Below are 21,190 nucleotides of genomic sequence, written 5' to 3'. Positions count from 1 at the left end.
TTCATTCGATCTTCTATTTATCAGCACTTCTCTTACACTCTCCCAGAACTCTCGTTTCACATCCTCAGAAGACGAGTTCACAGGAGCATACCCTATTACGATAAGGATTCTCGTGACTCCAATCTTGAAGGAGATCCACATGAGCCTGGCACTTATACATTTGTATTCTTTCATACACTCTACCATTCTTGGGGATAGTAGCGCCGCGACGCCCTGACTCGCCCGCTCTGTGTCCTGTACTCCAGACCACAGAACAAGCGTGTCATTATGCTCCAACGTACCACTTCCCCTTTTCATGCATTCGCTTACACACACAATGTCTAGAGCTTTGCTCTTCATACTTTCGCACAACTCATTCATCTTCTTATCCATTCCTCCTCGGATATTCCAAGCGCCTATGCGGCATTCCATCCTCCTCTTTGCACCCCCGCGAGAGACGCTGCATAGTGGGTGGTGAGCCTCACTGCTACGTAACGGCATTCTCTCGCACAACTTTTATTATCCTATTTGCACATACTTAAACTTATAAATTCATTAATTAAGTATGTATTATGATATATTTATTTGAAAACATGACCGTATTTTTTGTTTTATGCATGCAGAAAGCAACATTTTTGCATGTACGAATAAAAATAAATTATAAATATCTCAATGTGAAAATGTTTAGTATAAAAAAATGTAACATAAAAAAAAATGTTTTTCTTAATATATTTAAAAAAAAATGTATTTTTACTTTGTCAATTAAATGAATATTAACATATAATAATTACTTCTATCAACGCTTCACGTTTATTCTGAATGATTTTATAAACATTTAACGAGACTTCCTTAGTTTATCCCAAATTCGAAACTTTAGACACGGTCACTGTATGCAAACAGACGTGCAGCGTGCAGCCAATCGAAACGCGCGATTTTGCTACTATATTTACTATTTTGGCATTCTTATGTGGCGACCAGTAATACCGGCCTTAATCAGATACATACATTATCATTTCTGTGTACACACAACCATAGTTAGATTTAAGTACAAACTGCTTTTGAAAGTAGCAGTCCAGTGTTTCTGTTGTTGTTTGTCTTTTGTATAAAATGACGACAAAACCAAACTTACAAAAAATGATTGAGTCGTCCATGCTTTTTTATTGGAATTCCAAATAACAGGTACTGTAGCGATTTGGAAATATTTTTTTAAACCCTTGGATTTTCGCTGTTGTATATTAGAAGTAGCTTAATTTAGAAATCCCCATTAGCATTTTCCACCTACTAGCATTCCCACATACTAGTATTTCCACCTACTTGTAGGTATACCTACGTAAACTTTTGTGTTTGTCTACGTAAACTTTTGTAATTGGGATATATATGAGCAATCCTGCATTTTTTTCAATATATCCCAGTTTCATCCACATTAAATATTTGTTGGGGCAGGTAATCCTCCTTTTTGATGATTTCTGCTAGACTCTTGATAAAATTCGCAGCTAGATAAAAAAAAATAAGACTGGTAGAAACATCCTTTCACTGGGTGGTTCCGTAAAATAATAAATAAAAAAAACACATTTTTCAAATATCGCGTAAGTACGAATTCACGTAAGTCGAATCACGTGAGTAGAGGATTTACTGTACTTGGATTTACATTACCGCGGAAGATGTGATTGGATGTACCTGCAGCATTTTGGACGACTTGGAAATAATGTATGTAGTATAATATGACGAACGTGCAAAAGGGTCAAAGTAATGAATGAATCAGTTATTACACGGAAAATTTACTATCCTTTTTTTAACAATACTTGTTTTGCTCAGGATCGTTTTGCAAAGTGCTGCTGACTTCATTTGTGTTTATCGATGTCACTGACAGTTCCTTTTGGCGCGTTTTTTTCGTATTGGCTTCTAAGTAAACTTAAGCTTTGTAACTTTTAAATTGATATTAAAAAAAACAAGGAGACATTAAGTGAAGGACATTGGTAACATAAACCAAGCTAGGACACAAAATGCCGAACCCTCTTCTAGTGGAACGGAAGATCTGTTGATGACAGTCAACAGTCCACCTCTTCCTGAGGAATTTTATTATACAGGAGGGAATTTTAATTCCCCCCTGTTCCCAACACAGATTCAAATAGAACAGCTTTATTTAGTTAGAAGAAAAAAATCCACTTAATGCTTAGTTTATAGATATAAACTATGTACATAATAAGCAAGGTAAACAATAAATGCAATTCCTGTCTAAAAACAAAAGTAAAGTTTTGTCAAAAGGAAAATAAGAAGCAGGACCCTCCAACTCCGGAACAGTCGTTATTTCAACAAAATTACTGGACAGGTAACCAAAATGTTGTTACCGACCATTATTCATGCTTTTGATTTCAGGAAACTGTAGAAACCTGGCTTTGAGCTTACACATATCATTACAGGTCACGGTGGGTCTCCGAGATCGACAACTGCACGTGTGATGATGAGACGCCTCAAGATGTCCCTTACCTGTTGATGCTTTGCCCCCTTTTCAACATTCAAAGACAACAGACGGAGGCGCGTTGCAGGAGCCTGGGTGAGGACCTATCCAACATCGGATCCATGATAGTTCATAAGGAACAATCATGGAGAGGTGGTTTACATGATAAAAATAGTGAAGGATATTGGTACCATAAACCGAGCTAGGACACAAAATGCCGAACCATCTTCTAGTGGAATGGAAGGACTGCCGACGTCGGCTTCATCTGAGGAGTTTAACATGGTTTTCTCCCAGAAATCAGCAAACGCTGAGAAGTTCCTTATTGGCCCATACTAGATTAATCCTCCTGTTCCCAACACAGATTAATTTTTTTTAAATGTTTAGAAATAAAAATCCACTTAATGATTTATAAACCTTGTACACAATAAGCAAGGTAATTTCTGCCGCACATCATGTGGGTTACTTGGGCGCATCATCCGATATGCGGAATGTGCCCAATACCTTGACAAGATTGCTGCTCAACTCTCTTCTGCCGGCCACTTCATCATCACAAGGGGTGTCGCGCCACTCCCTGCAAGGCCCATTCGCACTTCCCTGCGGGCGGAGACGTCTCATGTTGGCCATACGTTCTACATAGGGAGCGAACATGGAAAAAGAGACAGCACAATATTTCTGGCAATCGACCTATGACCTTAAGTGCCCGCTAGAGGGCAGGGGTGTTCACAGAGGAATGTTTACCTGCGCCCGTCTCCGCAAACCCAACCCTTTTTAGATTGACACAAAGGAGACTAAATATGCACTTGTTCTTTTAGTTTCAGTGACCTGTCAAATAGATGGAATGATTTTTAATTGTGGGTTACTATTACTGATACCTTAGCTATAAAAATAGTATACATACTACATAATTAAATTTACAAGCTATTTTTAAATAAGTATTTAAAAATATGTTTAAAATATATATATTTAAAAAATGTTCACCAAGTGGTGAACATGAATTGACAGCAGTGGGATCTCAAATACTAGATTCGGATCAACTTTATGATTATTCACTATTACTTTGAAAATTAAACTTACAGCACAAAATGTCTCTAAAAATACCAATCAGGCATCCATAGCATCAAAGTTAAAAAAAAATATATATACACAACTACAACTGGCACTGTGGTTTCATTCCATCCCTTGGAGCTGTTCCAGCTGTGTTCCACGAGTGGTACTGTGGGTCCATTCCATCCTTGAAGATGTCCTAAACACCCGGTACCCAATGAGCTGCATATCAGGTCAGTGCCAGTTGTAAACTCGAATTTATCAGAAATTATTACTTCTTATGGGTACCACAGCAAGGAACAAAAAATAGAGAACACGGGTGTTTTATACTTCTGGTAATACAACATAAACAAGAAAAGGGGATTTTAGAATAAAACTCTGGTATTATATAGATAGGTGTTTATTATATACGTTATTCTTCAACGGAGAGAGTTCCCGCCTTGATTTCGTCAATAAGGTCGTGGGCGTTCCTGTTGTCGATGGTGCAGCCCACCGACTGACAGGTTCCGAGCACCTCCTTCACGGTTCCCGACAGCTCCCGAGCCATGGAACGTGGGCGCATCTGCTTGGCTATGCTGATGATCTCGTCGAACGACAGGTTGCCATTATGCTTAACTGGAGACACAAAGCAATGCGTTTCGACAAAACATTTATACACCGAGTCTCTACTTGATTTTTATGCCATATTTATATTTTTGGAAAATTTTTGGGCAGATAATTAATCATCAATATCGAATCTCTAAATTAATCCTCGACACAAAATACATATTCATATTTAATCATGGTGGGTTCGCAGAGAAGGAAACATTTTCAATAACTCAATATGTGGTATACATTCTGTCAAATAGCGAGCGAGTAATTTAAAAGACCCGCATAAATGTTTTTTTTAAATCAGTTTGCACGACTGCACTCTACATTGAAAAGCAAGGTTTGAGAGAGATATGTCATTTATTTGGCTGTCAGCAATCAACATAGGTAGTAACATAGAAAAAAAACTGAGCAAAGAATTTGTTCTAAAAAAAAAAAGAGTAAAATTTCAGAATGAGAAGCGTTTAAAATGTTGCAGAAAGCCTATGGTGACTATTATATTGACAAGAACAGGAGCATTTGAGTGGTACAAAGCGCTCAAAGAGGGTCGTAAAGTGGTTGAAGACTCAACTCGACCTGGACACCTTAAGCGTCGAATACTGTAGAAAACATCGACAAAGTTAGACAATTAGTGCTTCAATATCTCCACTTGAGAGAACATATCTCTCAGATTGCTTGAATGATTTTGGTTAATGTTTTGAGCGTGAAATGAGTCGCAGTTGTTCCAAAAGTGTTGAACTTTTTTCAAATGCAGCAACGAACACAATAGCCCGAGGGCATGCTGGAATGAGTCAGAATGGTACAGAACTGTACATGAAATACCCAGTTCCAAAATATTTTATTAAATCTTAAAGGCAAAAGTGAATGTTGTATTTTATTTTACTATCTTATTGATGACAATGAGATGGTAAAATAAATTGTGACATTTACTTTTGTGGTTTACAATTCAATAAATTGACTAAAAATAATATATATTTTTTTAAAAACGATAAAATTATGATTTCTTTTAAATGATACTGTTGGTTATAATATTTAACTCTTTATTTGGCTTTATTTTTAAACCTTCAATAAATGCTTTTTTTATATTTAGCGTCTAGCGTCATTTTTGTTAAACAATACTCGTGTAAAAAAAATAATAAAAAACTATTTTAAAACATTTAATGTTTATCTTAAAGTTAACTTTCGATGTTTATTTTTTTATCCACGATGCGATGCATTTAATTCTTATAGCGAGTAAAATGATAACTACTTCCAAAATGAAAGTAATATTGTTTTAAAAGGTTAGCAACCTTTACAATTTTGGAGTTTACAGAAGTTAATATTAGTAATGTCTAAGTATTTTACAGTCTTATGGTTAATTATTAGTATTAGTTTTACTGTATGCTTCCTTCTATTTGAATCCACTGTGCAAATATGAAATCATCGTATAAAAATTATATTAATTTACTATTCCTTTTTGGGATGAACATGGGACACATTTATATTTGACGATAAGATTGTTTTTTTCCCAAACACAGATTGACTCCTAATACTTAAAATAACAATAATACGATCATTCACTCGGCCAGTCAGAATAGGAAATAGGAAGCAGAGAGGGAGGGAGTTAGGGAGAGGAGATAAAACCTTTGGTCCACGACTCCTTATTGGTTATTCGGAGTAGCCGTGACAGGGAACGGATCCTGAGTCACGGGTTCCCTCCATCCGCCACCCGGAGGGACGCACCTGGTAGGGGGGGACCCCCGCAGGCGGACACTCGCACTCTCTCACCCCCGAGGATACTCACTGTTCTTCTGCTTCTTGCGGTCTCGCGGCGGCTCCTTCAACGCCTTGATGATGAGCGAGGCGGCCGAGGGCACCACGGAGATGGCGGCTTGCCTGTTCTGGATGGTGAGCTTCACCGTTATCTTCAGCCCCTTCCAATCTCCAGTGGCCTTGGCAATGTCATCGCCCACTTTTTTGGGGGACTGATAACGATATAAAGGGGGTCAATATTAAGCGAGCCACGTTTAAAATTCTTAATAAACTTTTTTCATTCATTTAGGAATGATTTTTAGCTCATATACCAAACGTCAAATATCTGGTCAAATTTATTTAAATGATCAGCCGCGTTTGGGAGTTTATCGAAAATTTAAATTGATATTTTCCAGTCTACTTAGAAATTTTACTAGCAATCTGTACTTCTCGGACAATCTCTCTCAGTCCATCAAAACCGAATTCAACAAATATACTTTTTTTTTTTTAAATGGACAACACCAGATTTTAATTTTAGTAACATAAGATATGCGGAATCTTAAAATAAAATCACCTGAACTCACTCTTTGGTTGAATACAAAAAAAGCAATACAAATAAATCAACTAAAATCAAAGTAATATATTTTTGTTGAACACTGACAACTAATTACAGTGGACTGTTCCTACATACAGATTGATTACGCATACATATTTATTAAATCAGAATAGCGATGTTATTCCTTTAGTAACTCTGGACATTCTGTCATGCCGGTGACATATTGAGGCTAACCATATTTTTACCAATATATACTTACCAAACCGAGTGGACCGATTTTGGGAGCAAGGGACGAAGTAGCACCGACTTCACCACCAACACATCTCAAGTACACTGGAATTCATATATTATTACTTAATAAATTACCTAAAACCTAGTATTAAATATACACGTTAAAAGTCATACAAATAACACTTACCGACTTTAACTTCGGATGGATCAAATTTAGGCGGCATATTTGCAGGACTTTAATTAGTTTCTTTTTAAAATAAGATATAAGAAACGGCGGATTAAATCGGATTATACGAACAAATCCGAAACGCTGTCGAACGCTCAGCGATGGCGGTAGAAAAGGAATTTCGGTAGAAGGCCACAGATAAAGATTCTCGGTAACCATAGACAATACCTCATACACAACTCTGGTAGGTACTTTTCGTATGTGCTGACCTAAATAGTGAAAATAATGAATATACAATTCTGTACCTCATAACTAACTAATTATAAGTTATCTAATATTGTACGTGTACCCCATTCTGCCCCGTACCTGGGGCAGAATGGGAAAATTATATTTTCATTTTTATTTCATGTTTGATATTGCATGTTATACTTTTCAAACATAATATTGTCCAAAAAGAACTAAATAAAGGGAAAATCAAAAAAATCCAAGCACTTTTTTCAAATTCATTGTCATATTTCACATCAAACATTAGGCACCCCACTAGTATATAATCTTTGGGCACCCCGTTCTGCTTCGGTTTCCGCTATATAGTCTTTGAGCACTTGGTTTGACACATTGACAGATGATAGGTTATGTTTGTATACGATAAGGCGTCGCGTTTATATAAATCAAGTTTTTCTTAGTAATATCTTGCGAACAGTTTCATTGATTGCCGTTGATTCATATTCATAATGGATCCCAAGTCTATACAAAATGTTGCAAATTATATTGGAAAGTCCCCTGTCGATATTACTTATACCGATGATCAGGTAAAAGTGAATGAACACGTCTAGAATAATATTGTGTTTATAATTTTTGTATATTAATTTGTCAAAGGATATCGATGTTCTCTTGAACACAGGTGTTGAAGCTGCATAGCGGCAGTAAAGAGCACCGCGGCGTTGCGAGCGTGCTGCTGGCGCTGGCGACGGAGGGCGGTGCGCCCGCTAGCGAGCCCGCTCCAGCCCCCGCCGCCCTCTACCAGTGGCTCGAGTTTGCCTCTCTCTACGCTCACCAACTGAAGACCAACTCCCAACAAGCTAAATCTATCTTGAAAGTAACTATCTACCTCCTCTCAGTCCTAATTCTACATAAATAAGAGCAAAAGTCACATCGCATATCTACATTTAATCTCTAGCTTAAATACGTGCAATTTGACTTTACTGAACTACACAAAGGTTTTGTCAAACTCAATAATATTCATGCTTATCAACATGTATTTATGTAATAGTGATCTATGTATGTGTACATTTGTTAATTGTTCTAATCGTAGAATGAGACGTTTTATGAGCATGTGCGATGTCAGCCATCTTTTCAATTTTTTTGAAATCTTAAGGGTTATAGTTGGGTAGACGCTCGACTGTGAAACTGGCATCGCGGGTTCAATTGCAAAATAAATTCAAGAAAGATTTATTTTCAATTGGTCTGTTTGTGATGTGTTTTTCACATTAATCTTCCCTATCCTAAGTATGCTACTCGCAGACAAGCTTTTAAGGCTTTGTGGGTTAATTCTTTTAAAAAAAGTTTTTGTAACAAAAATGTCAAAAGAATCCCGAGCGCAATACACTTATGAAGGAAGAAATCTAATCCTTAACCACATCCTGCGGACAGTAAAGGCAGAGAGGGAGGGAAGTGCTTGTGCCGTTTCTCTCTTTATCTCTCTCACTATACTCACCCTTATCAACACGATAGTTTATGTAAATGAACAAAACGACAAAAAAATTGTGTAGGTCCAAATTCACGTAAGTAGAGGACTTACTGCATATCTATTTCAAGAATATCGCAGCTTTACACAACTTTTTCACAGAAATAAAATTGGTTTGTAGGTTAACTACTTTTTTTATTGTACTTTGTTTTTCTCATTTATTTCTCAAGTATTTTTATAACTTCAATTTTAGTAATATAATAACTAATTATGTAAGATATAAACGATCATTTAATTCTAAATATCGGAATTAACTTATTTGGAATAAAAAACATAATATTTCCGATTTTTGTATTCATATTCTTAGAACTTTGTGAATTTTTAACATAATTTATAATTGATGAAAAATGTATGAATTGTGAAGGATGAAAGTAGACTGAATGCAGTCGAATTACGAATTACGAAGGATGAAAGTAGACTGAATGCAGTCGAATTACGAATTACGAAGGATGAAAGTAGACTGAATGCAGTCGAAATGCGATCTCTCAGAAGAATGTGCGATAAAACGATGTATGATAGATGTGCGAATAGTGAAATAAGGAAGGAATGCAAAGCTGAGATAAGCATTATCGATAAAATTAAGAAAGGTGTGTTGAGATGGATTGGACATGTAGAACGAATGAGTGAGAAAAGAACGGTAAAACAAATTTATGAGGCGAATGTTAGTGGGAAAAGAAGCAGAGGAAGACCGAGAAAAACATGGCACGATCAGGTATGCCAAATACTTGAAAGTGATCAGGTTAGGAGTCGTAACAATCGGCGGGTATGTATGAGGAGATGCATGAACATGGAAGAGGCGAAGAATGTTTGCAAGGACAGAGTGGTGTGGCGCTCTATTCTCTCTGCCTACCCCTGCGGGGAAGCGGCGTGATGGTTAGTTAGTTAGTTAATGTATGAATTGTTAATCTTTATGCAAATGAAATAACAAAACTTTATGGTTCTTTAACCAATGGGGAAAAATATTAATCACTTGTTTAATCAACAATTTGCTTATTATTTGTTCCTTGTTGATTTCCAGGAACTAAATAAGTACTTAGAGAACTGCTCCTACCTGATTGGATGCCGCAAAACTTTGGCAGATGTGGTCATCTACCATGCAGTTTATGATATTATTGTGAGTTATTTTATTTATTGTTTTTTCTATACCTAGTGTTAATATAGTGTACTTTAGATTACTTAGTTTGTAAAGCAATTTGACCAGTATTATTGGGACAGTCATACCATGTAGGCTCTATACAGGTAATGTAAGGAAAAAGACGCGCAGTGAATGATAATGCCAAGGGGACTCGGTGTTTATTGTTTTTTCTATACCTAGTGTTAATATAGTGTACTTTAGATTACTTAGTTTGTAAAGCAATTTGACCAGTATTATTGGGACAGTCATACCATGTAGGCTCTATACAGGTAATGTAAGGAAAAGGACGCGCAGTGAATGATAATGCCAAGGGGACTCGGTGTTTATTGTTTTTTCTATACCTAGTGTTAATATAGTTTACTTTAGATTACTTAGTTTGTAAAGCAATTTGACCAGTATTATTGGGACAGTCATACCATGTAGGCTCTATACAGGTAATGTAAGGAAAAGGACGCGCAGTGAATGATAATGCCAAGGGGACTCGGTGTTTATTGTTTTTTCTATACCTATTGTTAATATAGTGTACTTTAGATTACTTAGTTTGTAAAGCAATTTGACCAGTATTATTGGGACAGTCATACCATGTAGGCTCTATATAGGTAATGTAAGGAAAAGGACGCGCAGTGAATGATAATGCCAAGGGGACTCGGTGTTTATTGTTTTTTCTATACCTAGTGTTAATATAGTGTACTTTAGATTACTTAGTTTGTAAAGCAATTTGACCAGTATTATTGGGACAGTCATACCATGTAGGCTCTATACAGGTAATGTAAGGAAAAGGACGCGCAGTGAATGATAATGCCAAGGGGATTCGGTGTTTATTGTTTTTTCTATACCTAGTGTTAATATAGTGTACTTTAGATTACTTAGTTTGTAAAGCAATTTGACCAGTATTATTGGGACAGTCATACCATGTAGGCTCTATACAGGTAATGTAAGGAAAAGGACGCGCAGTGAATGATAATGCCAAGGGGACTCGGTGTTTATTGTTTTTTCTATACCTAGTGTTAATATAGTGTACTTTAGATTACTTAGTTTGTAAAGCAATTTGACCAGTATTATTGGGACAGTCATACCATGTAGGCTCTATACAGGTAATGTAAGGAAAAGGACGCGCAGTGAATGATAATGCCAAGGGGACTCGGTGTTTATTGTTTTTTCTATACCTAGTGTTAATATAGTGTACTTTAGATTACTTAGTTTGTAAAGCAATTTGACCAGTACTATTGGGACAGTCATACCATGTAGGCTCTATACAGGTAATGTAAGGAAAAAGACGCGCAGTGAATGATAATGCCAAGGGGACTCGGTGTTTATTGTTTTTTCTATACCTAGTGTTAATATAGTGTACTTTAGATTACTTAGTTTGTAAAGCAATTTGACCAGTATTATTGGGACAGTCATACCATGTAGGCTCTATACAGGTAATGTAAGGCAAAGGACGCGCAGTGAATGATAATGCCAAGGGGACTCGGTGTTTATTGTTTTTTCTATACCTAGTGTTAATATAGTGTACTTTAGATTACTTAGTTTGTAAAGCAATTTGACCAGTATTATTGGGACAGTCATACCATGTAGGCTCTATACAGGTAATGTAAGGAAAAGGACGCGCAGTGAATGATAATGCCAAGGGGATTCGGTGTTTATTGTTTTTTCTATACCTAGTGTTAATATAGTGTACTTTAGATTACTTAGTTTGTAAAGCAATTTGACCAGTATTATTGGGACAGTCATACCATGTAGGCTCTATACAGGTAATGTAAGGAAAAGGACGCGCAGTGAATGATAATGCCAAGGGGACTCGGTGTTTATTGTTTTTTCTATACCTAGTGTTAATATAGTGTACTTTAGATTACTTAGTTTGTAAAGCAATTTGACCAGTATTATTGGGACAGTCATACCATGTAGGCTCTATACAGGTAATGTAAGGAAAAGGACGCGCAGTGAATGATAATGCCAAGGGGACTCGGTGTTTATTGTTTTTTCTATACCTAGTGTTAATATAGTGTACTTTAGATTACTTAGTTTGTAAAGCAATTTGACCAGTACTATTGGGACAGTCATACCATGTAGGCTCTATACAGGTAATGTAAGGAAAAAGACGCGCAGTGAATGATAATGCCAAGGGGACTCGGTGTTTATTGTTTTTTCTATACCTAGTGTTAATATAGTGTACTTTAGATTACTTAGTTTGTAAAGCAATTTGACCAGTATTATTGGGACAGTCATACCATGTAGGCTCTATACAGGTAATGTAAGGAAAAGGACGCGCAGTGAATGATAATGCCAAGGGGACTCGGTGTTTATTGTTTTTTCTATACCTAGTGTTAATATAGTGTACTTTAGATTACTTAGTTTGTAAAGCAATTTGACCAGTATTATTGGGACAGTCATACCATGTAGGCTCTATACAGGTAATGTAAGGAAAAGGACGCGCAGTGAATGATAATGCCAAGGGGACTCGGTGTTTATTGTTTTTTCTATACCTAGTGTTAATATAGTGTACTTTAGATTACTTAGTTTGTAAAGCAATTTGACCAGTATTATTGGGACAGTCATACCATGTAGGCTCTATACAGGTAATGTAAGGCAAAGGACGCGCAGTGAATGATAATGCCAAGGGGACTCGGTGTTTATTGTTTTTTCTATACCTAGTGTTAATATAGTTTACTTTAGATTACTTAGTTTGTAAAGCAATTTGACCAGTATTATTGGGACAGTCATACCATGTAGGCTCTATACAGGTAATGTAAGGCAAAGGACGCGCAGTGAATGATAATGCCAAGGGGACTCGGTGTTTATTGTTTTTTCTATACCTAGTGTTAATATAGTGTACTTTAGATTACTTAGTTTGTAAAGCAATTTGACCAGTATTATTGGGACAGTCATAATAATAATAATAATAAAATTGGATAACTTATATAGCGCCATTTTCGTAAAAAAATACCTCAAGGGCGCTTCACGGTGAATGAATTGGGGAAAATATTATGGTGGAAATGATTTAGAAAACAAATGTGTTTTTAGTCTTTTTCTAAAGATCATCTCACTCTCACTATTTCTAACCATTGGTGGAAGAGCATTCCACGCCGTCGGTCCTGCAACAGCAAAGGCACGCTCGCCAAATTTAGTGCGTTGCTTGCGAGCTGGTAAGATAACTTTGCCCATTGCAGATGTTGTAGCCGATCGAAGCGTGAGACGTCTATCAACCAATTCATCTGGAATACACAGCTCCTTAAGATACTCTGGAGCCATATTGTGTATTGATTTATACATGAGTAGGCAGAGTTTATACTCAACCCTTTCTGGAAAGCGTAACCAGTGGAGTTTGTGAAGTAGTGGGGTGATGTGACTGAATTTAGAAATTCCAAAAATTAGTCTCGCTGCTGCGTTTAACACTGATTGCAGTCGAGTCATTTTATTGTTTGGTAGACCCGTGTATATACCGTTACAATAATCTACTCTCGATATTACAAACGCATTTATTAATTGACGGGCAGCATCAACTGGCAGATTCTTGCGAATGCTTTTAATTTGCCTTAGCTGATAAAAACATGTACTTGTTGTCTTGCTAATTTGAGTCTCAAGGGAGAGATCAGAATCTAAGAACACGCCGAGCAGTTTGACGGCCGGTGTAGTGGTACTCTTTGGATTGAGTGGTGTCGTGTTATCAATCAAATTCTGTCGTTTAGGTGTGGCTATCCAGAGATGTTCCGTTTTGGACGGGTTTAACGTCAGTCTGTTTTCAGCCATCCATTCTCCTATTCTCTCAATGCACTTATTAATAGAGTCAACAAGTTTATATTTTTCCTCCGGCCTACAATAAAAATAAATTTGAGTGTCATCCGCATAGCAGTGAGACCACAATCCGTGTGACTTTATAATATTTTCTATGTCTTTCGTATATAGAAGGTATAGAAGAGGACCTAGGACTGATCCCTGGGGTACACCAGTAGAGACGGAATGATAAGGGGATTTAACTTTTTGAAAAATGACTGAATATTCACGTTCTCGAAGGTATGAGCAAAACCATGCAAGTGCTTTATCACAGATGCCGTATGTCTTCCTCAAGCGTTCCAGCAGAATATTGTGATCAACCGTGTCGAAAGCAGCACTCATATCCAAAAAGGAAACCAAAACAAGGTCACCAGCATCCACAGCAGTTATTATATCAGACAGTACTCTCACTACGCCTGTCTCTGTAGAGTGGTATCGCCTGTATGCCGATTGCCTCTCTGAAAACAACTTGCTATTTTCAACATACGTTGTCAGTCTATGGGCAACAATTTTCTCTATTATTTTTGATATGACAGGAAGGTTGGAAATTGGGCGGTAGCTTGAAAGGTCCTCGGAGTCCATCTGAGAATTTTTTATTAGTGGTGTAACGTTTGCCTTTTTCATGGCCTTTGGAACAATGCTTTTCTCCAGAGACATGTTTATAAGATCTCTTATAAATGGAGCAATCTCGTTAACACATTCTTTCAAAAGCCATGTCGGTAGTGGGTCCAGTAAACACTGTTTATTGGGCAAAGCATTAATAAGTTTTGTTACCTCACTTATATTTGTGGACTCGAAAATTTTCAGATACTGCAAGGCATTACAGGAAATTGTTGGATTTTTAACCAATGATGTTGCTTTCCGAATATTTTCGATTTTATTTTTGAAAAAAATAGCGAATTCGGAAGCAGTGGCTTGTGTGTTGATTTTAAGTTCACAATCTCCGCGGACAGATTGCAGACTTTGCCACAGGAGTTTCGGAGACGACCTATGTTCTCTAATTCTTGAACACCAATATGCAGATTGTTTTGATTGAATCAAAAATCTATTAGTGGTTTGTGCTTCGAGCCACTTTAAGCGATCTGAAACTAATAGCGTCTTTCTATATTTACGCTCAAAACGCCGTAGTTTTTGTTTTCCATGTCGACATTCCTCGTCAAACCATGCATCTGATTTCCTTTTACGAACGGTTTTCGTGGTTAAAGGCGCATGTTTGTCTATCAAGCTGAAAAGTACACCATTGTACAAATCAGCCAGCTGGTCGACATTCTTGGAACTACGATCAGTATCCAGACCAATTAAGGAGTTCGAGATATCGGTCTTAAATTTATTAATATCTAGTTTCCTCCACGACCGTGATGTGAAGGATCTGTAGATAGGGGTGGGTTTGCCGATATTGATTTCGCCATGTACTAGTTTGTGATCTGACAGTCCGATGTCTGTTACATTGACTGCAATATGTTCATCACATTTGCGTCGTATTATAACATCCAATATACCCCCTGCGTTATGAGTTGAGGTATTTACTTCTTGAAGACAATCAAAATCACTCAGAAGTACATTAAAGCGTTTGGTCGCTGAATCTGTTTCACGGTCGAAACGAATATTTATATCTCCAGTTATAATTAATAATTCTGTGCGAGTAACCGCCCATTCTAACAGGGATTTTATTTCTGAAAAAAATTTAGTAGTCGGTGCCTTAGAGCCGGGCCGATAAATTGTTATAAGAGTAAAATTTTTACTTCCTACTGTTATTCTGCAACAAATGGATTCGAAACTCGAGAACAAAGGTAATCTTATATTCATTAGTTTAAAATTATTGTTTGTAAGTCATACCATGTAGGCTCTATACAGGTAATGTAAGGAAAAGGACGCGCAGTGAATGATAATGCCAAGGGGACTCGGTGTTTATTGTTTTTTCTATACCTAGTGTTAATATAGTGTACTTTAGATTACTTAGTTTGTAAAGCAATTTGACCAGTATTATTGGGACAGTCATACCATGTAGGCTCTATACAGGTAATGTAAGGAAAAGGACGCGCAGTGAATGATAATGCCAAGGGGACTCGGTGTTTATTGTTTTTTCTATACCTAGTGTTAATATAGTGTACTTTAGATTACTTAGTTTGTAAAGCAATTTGACCAGTATTATTGGGACAGTCATACCATGTAGGCTCTATACAGGTAATGTAAGGAAAAGGACGCGCAGTGAATGATAATGCCAAGGGGACTCGGTGTTTATTGTTTTTTCTATACCTAGTGTTAATATAGTGTACTTTAGATTACTTAGTTTGTAAAGCAATTTGACCAGTATTATTGGGACAGTCATACCATGTAGGCTCTATACAGGTAATGTAAGGAAAAGGACGCGCAGTGAATGATAATGCCAAGGGGACTCGGTGTTTATTGTTTTTTCTATACCTAGTGTTAATATAGTGTACTTTAGATTACTTAGTTTGTAAAGCAATTTGACCAGTATTATTGGGACAGTCATACCATGTAGGCTCTATACAGGTAATGTAAGGCAAAGGACGCGCAGTGAATGATAATGCCAAGGGGACTCGGTGTTTATTGTTTTTTCTATACCTAGTGTTAATATAGTGTACTTTAGATTACTTAGTTTGTAAAGCAATTTGACCAGTATTATTGGGACAGTCATACCATGTAGGCTCTATACAGGTAATGTAAGGCAAAGGACGCGCAGTGAATGATAATGCCAAGGGGACTCGGTGTTTATTGTTTTTTCTATACCTAGTGTTAATATAGTGTACTTTAGATTACTTAGTTTGTAAAGCAATTTGACCAGTATTATTGGGACAGTCATACCATGTAGGCTCTATACAGGTAATGTAAGGAAAAGGACGCGCAGTGAATGATAATGCCAAGGGGACTCGGTGTTTATTGTTTTTTCTATACTTAGTGTTAATATAGTTTACTTTAGATTACTTAGTTTGTAAAGCAATTTGACCAGTATTATTGGGACAGTCATACCATGTAGGCTCTATACAGGTAATGTAAGGAAAAGGACGCGCAGTGAATGATAATGCCAAGGGGACTCGGTGTTTATTGTTTTTTCTATACCTAGTGTTAATATAGTGTACTTTAGATTACTTAGTTTGTAAAGCAATTTGACCAGTATTATTGGGACAGTCATACCATGTAGGCTCTATACAGGTAATGTAAGGAAAAGGACGCGCAGTGAATGATAATGCCAAGGGGACTCGGTGTTTATTGTTTTTTCTATACCTAGTGTTAATATAGTGTACTTTAGATTACTTAGTTTGTAAAGCAATTTGACCAGTATTATTGGGACAGTCATACCATGTAGGCTCTATACAGGTAATGTAAGGAAAAGGACGCGCAGTGAATGATAATGCCAAGGGGACTCGGTGTTTATTGTTTTTTCTATACCTAGTGTTAATATAGTGTACTTTAGATTACTTAGTTTGTAAAGCAATTTGACCAGTATTATTGGGACAGTCATACCATGTAGGCTCTATACAGGTAATGTAAGGAAAAGGACGCGCAGTGAATGATAATGCCAAGGGGACTCGGTGTTTATTGTTTTTTCTATACCTAGTGTTAATATAGTGTACTTTAGATTACTTAGTTTGTAAAGCAATTTGACCAGTATTATTGGGACAGTCATACCATGTAGGCTCTATACAGGTAATGTAAGGAAAAGGACGCGCAGTGAATGATAATGCCAAGGGGACTCGGTGTTTATTGTTTTTTCTATACCTAGTGTTAATATAGTTTACTTTAGATTACTTAGTTTGTAAAGCAATTTGACCAGTATTATTGGGACAGTCATACCATGTAGGCTCTATACAGGTAATGTAAGGAAAAGGACGCGCAGTGAATGATAATGCCAAGGGGACTCGGTGTTTATTGTTTTTTCTATACCTATTGTTAATATAGTGTACTTTAGATTACTTAGTTTGTAAAGCAATTTGACCAGTATTATTGGGACAGTCATACCATGTAGGCTCTATATAGGTAATGTAAGGAAAAGGACGCGCAGTGAATGATAATGCCAAGGGGACTCGGTGTTGCGTACATATACTAATACCAGCAACCTGAAGATGTAATAATATACAGTTAAACTCGGTTATTACGAGCGCAGATATAGCTAGATCTCAGATATACCGAGGAAACATTTATTGACATTTTAGTTTGTGATTTTCTCCATACATTTATTCGCGGTTATAACAAATTACTTCTCGGATATAATATTGTCAAAAAGAATCTTAAAATGTTTTGACATTTTAAAAATACCATTCCATAAGCAATAAAATCCGACTGAGCAGTTACCTAGACTGTTGCTGCTCGGATCCGATTACGTTTATGACAATAGTTAAGATACTAATTACCTAATTGGTGTTTTTGCCACCAGTAATGGAAAAAGTATCACATGGTTGAAATTGCATGTAAAACATCCAAGCTTTGTGAAGTAGGTATCTTACCAGCGCCGGTGGCTCAGGGCTTGATTACAATAAACTATTTTTTTTTATGAACGCCACGCTTATCTCGAGGATTTTTACAATAGTTTTCATATTTTTTATGTTCTTTGCTTACTATGTACAATGTATAAAAACATAAGGAGTTGGGGAATGTCTGATCAATTCTAAAAAACAAACTCTCGAATTATTAACATGTCTAATAATAAGAGAAAGTGTCTCTCAATTTGTGAAAGGGTGGAAATTATTTGCGAAATAGAACGTGCGGCGAAAATTGCTAAATAAGAATCTATTTTTATTTACATTTGAAAAAAACATCACGGACCTGCATAAAGTTAGGAACGGTGATGCTACGAATGTTGATGAAGCTTTGTAACAATGGTACCTAAAGAAGCGCAGAATTTTCCAAATTTTATTGGAAAAGTGGATTGATAGAAAAATATGACATGTATGTTACGGGTGAATTATGTTTTTTTTAATTGCGAAGTATTGTGTTATGTGACCGTTCCAGATACTTCATGTCTTCATGTGATGGGTATGTTTGTAAAAAAAATACATTTTCTCGGATATAATGAGTAATGGTTATAACAAGCAAATTCAGTCAGTCCTATCTTCCTCTTAATAACCGAATTCGACTTTATATAATGTTAACAATAAAATAAACAATGTTTTCCATATTCTGTTTTAATTTTAATATACATATGTAGACGTCCTCACCAAAACGTTACATTTCCATTATAAATGATTAGGTAATTAGGTTAAGTAATTAGGAATTCTAGCTTGTAAAATTGTTACGTTTTGGTGCGATTTAATGATTTCATATTGGTTTACGCAGAATAGGTCACGTTTTGTCGCAACTTTAATTAAGATTTGAACAGAATACAGTAAACAGAACAGATTTGCATTGGAAGGATTTTTTGTGCAATATTGGAATGTAACATATGTTGATTGTAATATTTTTATTTATTTCAGAATGTACTTAGTTTGAGTGAAAGAGAAGCTTACTTGGACTTGTGCCGATGGTTTGATCACATACAACAGGATGGGAGGGTTCGGCAAGACAACCCGCTCATTAATTTCTCCAGCGTGTATCTCTCCAGCAGATAGACTTATCTGGTGGTCGCTGAAGAACTAAAAGTGTCTACTAAAATACATTTCAAAAAATCTTTTCATCGTTATTTCTGGATCTGTTATGCATTATTACCAGGTGTTTGCATAAGTTTTAGCCGGTCTTCATGGTAAAGTTAAACATATGGGTTCAGCATATGTTTCCACAAGCAAATGATGACTTTCCACAAATATTATTTTTCAGGCACAAACGTCTACACGATCACTGAACGATACAACACACGACGCTATTTTTTGGAGAACTTGTGCGTTTAAAGATTAATGTCAGACAAACAAAGTGACGCAGTGTCAATGCTTAGGCGTTTTATGAATTGGGAACATTAATGTTCGGTGCCGCCAACTCTTAGTGAAACCGGAAAAGACTTATGTATACACCTATGTAGATATTAAGGAATCCATAAATTTTTCCAAACATTTTTTTAAATCCTTGTATTATGATTTGGCTATGTCATACAAAGTCTTGCGTAATTTTATTTTCAAATCAGATACTTTTGCTTATGAAATATTCAATATTATTATTTAATCGCTTAATGCTTTTGAACGAGCAGTGTTCGCGGACGATCATGTTTGTATCGCGCCACCCGAGCACTGCTCACATGTTTCGACTTGTTTGCATTACATAAGAAAAACAACTGAACCAAGCTCTCCAGTTGCCATTTGATGCCTGATGGAAATTCTTCGATAAATTACCAATTATAAATTTTTTTATTTTATTATTTTACTTGTTTTTTTTATATTAGGTTATTATATTTTTTCCCTTTTTTATACTGTGCAACTTTGAAATTATGTTTATTTACAACATTTTGAGTGTGTCCAAATACTTGTTCACAAAATCTGGATTATCTCCAATTACAGGAGTTATTTTCATATTATTTTTTGACATCTCATCAAAGATGAAGAAGAATATGGAAGTCTGGGCATTTACGGGGCTGACGACCGTCATCGGCTGGTTTAAGTGATCACTTTACACACGTGTAACATTCACCAATTCTACCCATTATTGACAACCACACAACTTAAATTCTTGGAAGTTCTATATATATGAACCAATTTAGAAACCTTGTTCTTGAATCACTAGAACTTCACTAGAGACATCTATTGGTGAGATGTAAAGAAGCTTTTTACTAAGCAGAAACTCTTTTATTAGTATGTGAGGTCCGAATCCTGGATTATAATCACACACATGAGAAACGCCAGAAAATACCATTTTCATTTTTATTATTTAAGCTTATAATTTGACCAGATAATTTATTTACAACATTTTGAGTGTGTCCAAATACTTGTTCACAAAATCTGGATTATCTCCAATCACAGGAGTTATTTTCATATTATTTTTTGACATCTCATCAAAGATGAAGAAGAATATGGAAGTCTGGGCATTTAAGTTTTAAGTGAAGTTAAGTTGCATTTAAGTGAAGTTCTAGTGATTCAAGAACAAGGTTTTTAAATTGGTTCATATAAATAGAACTTCCAAGAATTTAAGTAGTGTGGTTGTCAATAATGGGTAGAATTGGTGAATGTTACACGTGTGTAAAGTGATCACTTAAACCAGCCGATGACAGTCGTCAGCCCCGTAAATGCCCAGACTTCCATATTCTTCTTCATCTTTGATGAGATGTCAAAAAATAATATTATGTTTATTATTTAAATAGTAAATAAAATAACCTGATATTTCTAGTTATATTTTTGTGAAAAAAAAAGTTTAAAGTGGTTAATTAAAAAATAATAATTATTGCAGATATTTTGATTTTCAATTTAAAATACTTTGTTTAAAGAAAGTAATCATAGGAAAAATAGTTTAACCCGATCCTTATATCTGAATTCTGACATGACATATCGCTCACTCCTTTCAAGAACGTCATAAATCAAAAATCGACACTTTTCAGTTGTGCATGTTTTCGGAATGCCCAGAAAATCTACTATATTCCAGCAAAAGAGGCATATTTTTAACTTAATATTTACCCGCTACAGGGCAGAAAGTGTTGTTTTTGCATTTTTAAGAAAATGTATTATTAAGTTATTTTTTTTAAATAAACTAAATATTTTTCAAATGGAGAAAAAACGTTCAGGTTTTACCTTAAAAGATCTGTTGCACTGTTAAAAGTTCAATAAGTGGCTTGATATTTATTTTTAATACATTGTATTATATTTTTAAACTTTAAAAACGTTCTCCTGAAAAATCAAGTTTTTTGATTT

At 35.9% G+C, this 21,190-nt stretch overlaps 2 protein-coding genes across 2 annotated transcripts; one reads left to right on the top strand and one right to left on the bottom strand.

Moving 5' to 3' along the window:
• Nucleotides 1–3,865: 3,865 nt before the first annotated feature.
• Nucleotides 3,866–6,929, bottom strand: RpL12 (ribosomal protein L12). The gene is made up of 4 exons (XM_088271689.1): nucleotides 6,775–6,929; nucleotides 6,616–6,689; nucleotides 5,853–6,033; nucleotides 3,866–4,096 (listed from the first exon to the last, which is right to left on the bottom strand). The coding sequence occupies exons 1-4, from the start codon at nucleotides 6,809–6,811 to the stop codon at nucleotides 3,894–3,896; spliced, it is 495 nt and encodes a 164-aa protein (XP_088127815.1). The 5' UTR covers nucleotides 6,812–6,929; the 3' UTR covers nucleotides 3,866–3,893.
• A 189-nt stretch (nucleotides 6,930–7,118) lies between these two features.
• Nucleotides 7,119–21,116, top strand: LOC148302395 (eukaryotic translation elongation factor 1 epsilon-1-like). The gene is made up of 4 exons (XM_088271688.1): nucleotides 7,119–7,562; nucleotides 7,655–7,849; nucleotides 9,516–9,611; nucleotides 18,839–21,116. The coding sequence occupies exons 1-4, from the start codon at nucleotides 7,485–7,487 to the stop codon at nucleotides 18,971–18,973; spliced, it is 504 nt and encodes a 167-aa protein (XP_088127814.1). The 5' UTR covers nucleotides 7,119–7,484; the 3' UTR covers nucleotides 18,974–21,116.
• Nucleotides 21,117–21,190: the final 74 nt, after the last annotated feature.

Source organism: Brachycentrus maculatus, unplaced genomic scaffold, assembly GCF_059751285.1.
Source record: "Brachycentrus maculatus isolate JH-2025_06_01 unplaced genomic scaffold, ASM5975128v1 h1tg000457l, whole genome shotgun sequence".
NCBI classification, from domain to species: domain Eukaryota; kingdom Metazoa; phylum Arthropoda; class Insecta; order Trichoptera; family Brachycentridae; genus Brachycentrus; species Brachycentrus maculatus.
This window is presented reverse-complemented; position numbering and strand designations above follow the sequence as displayed.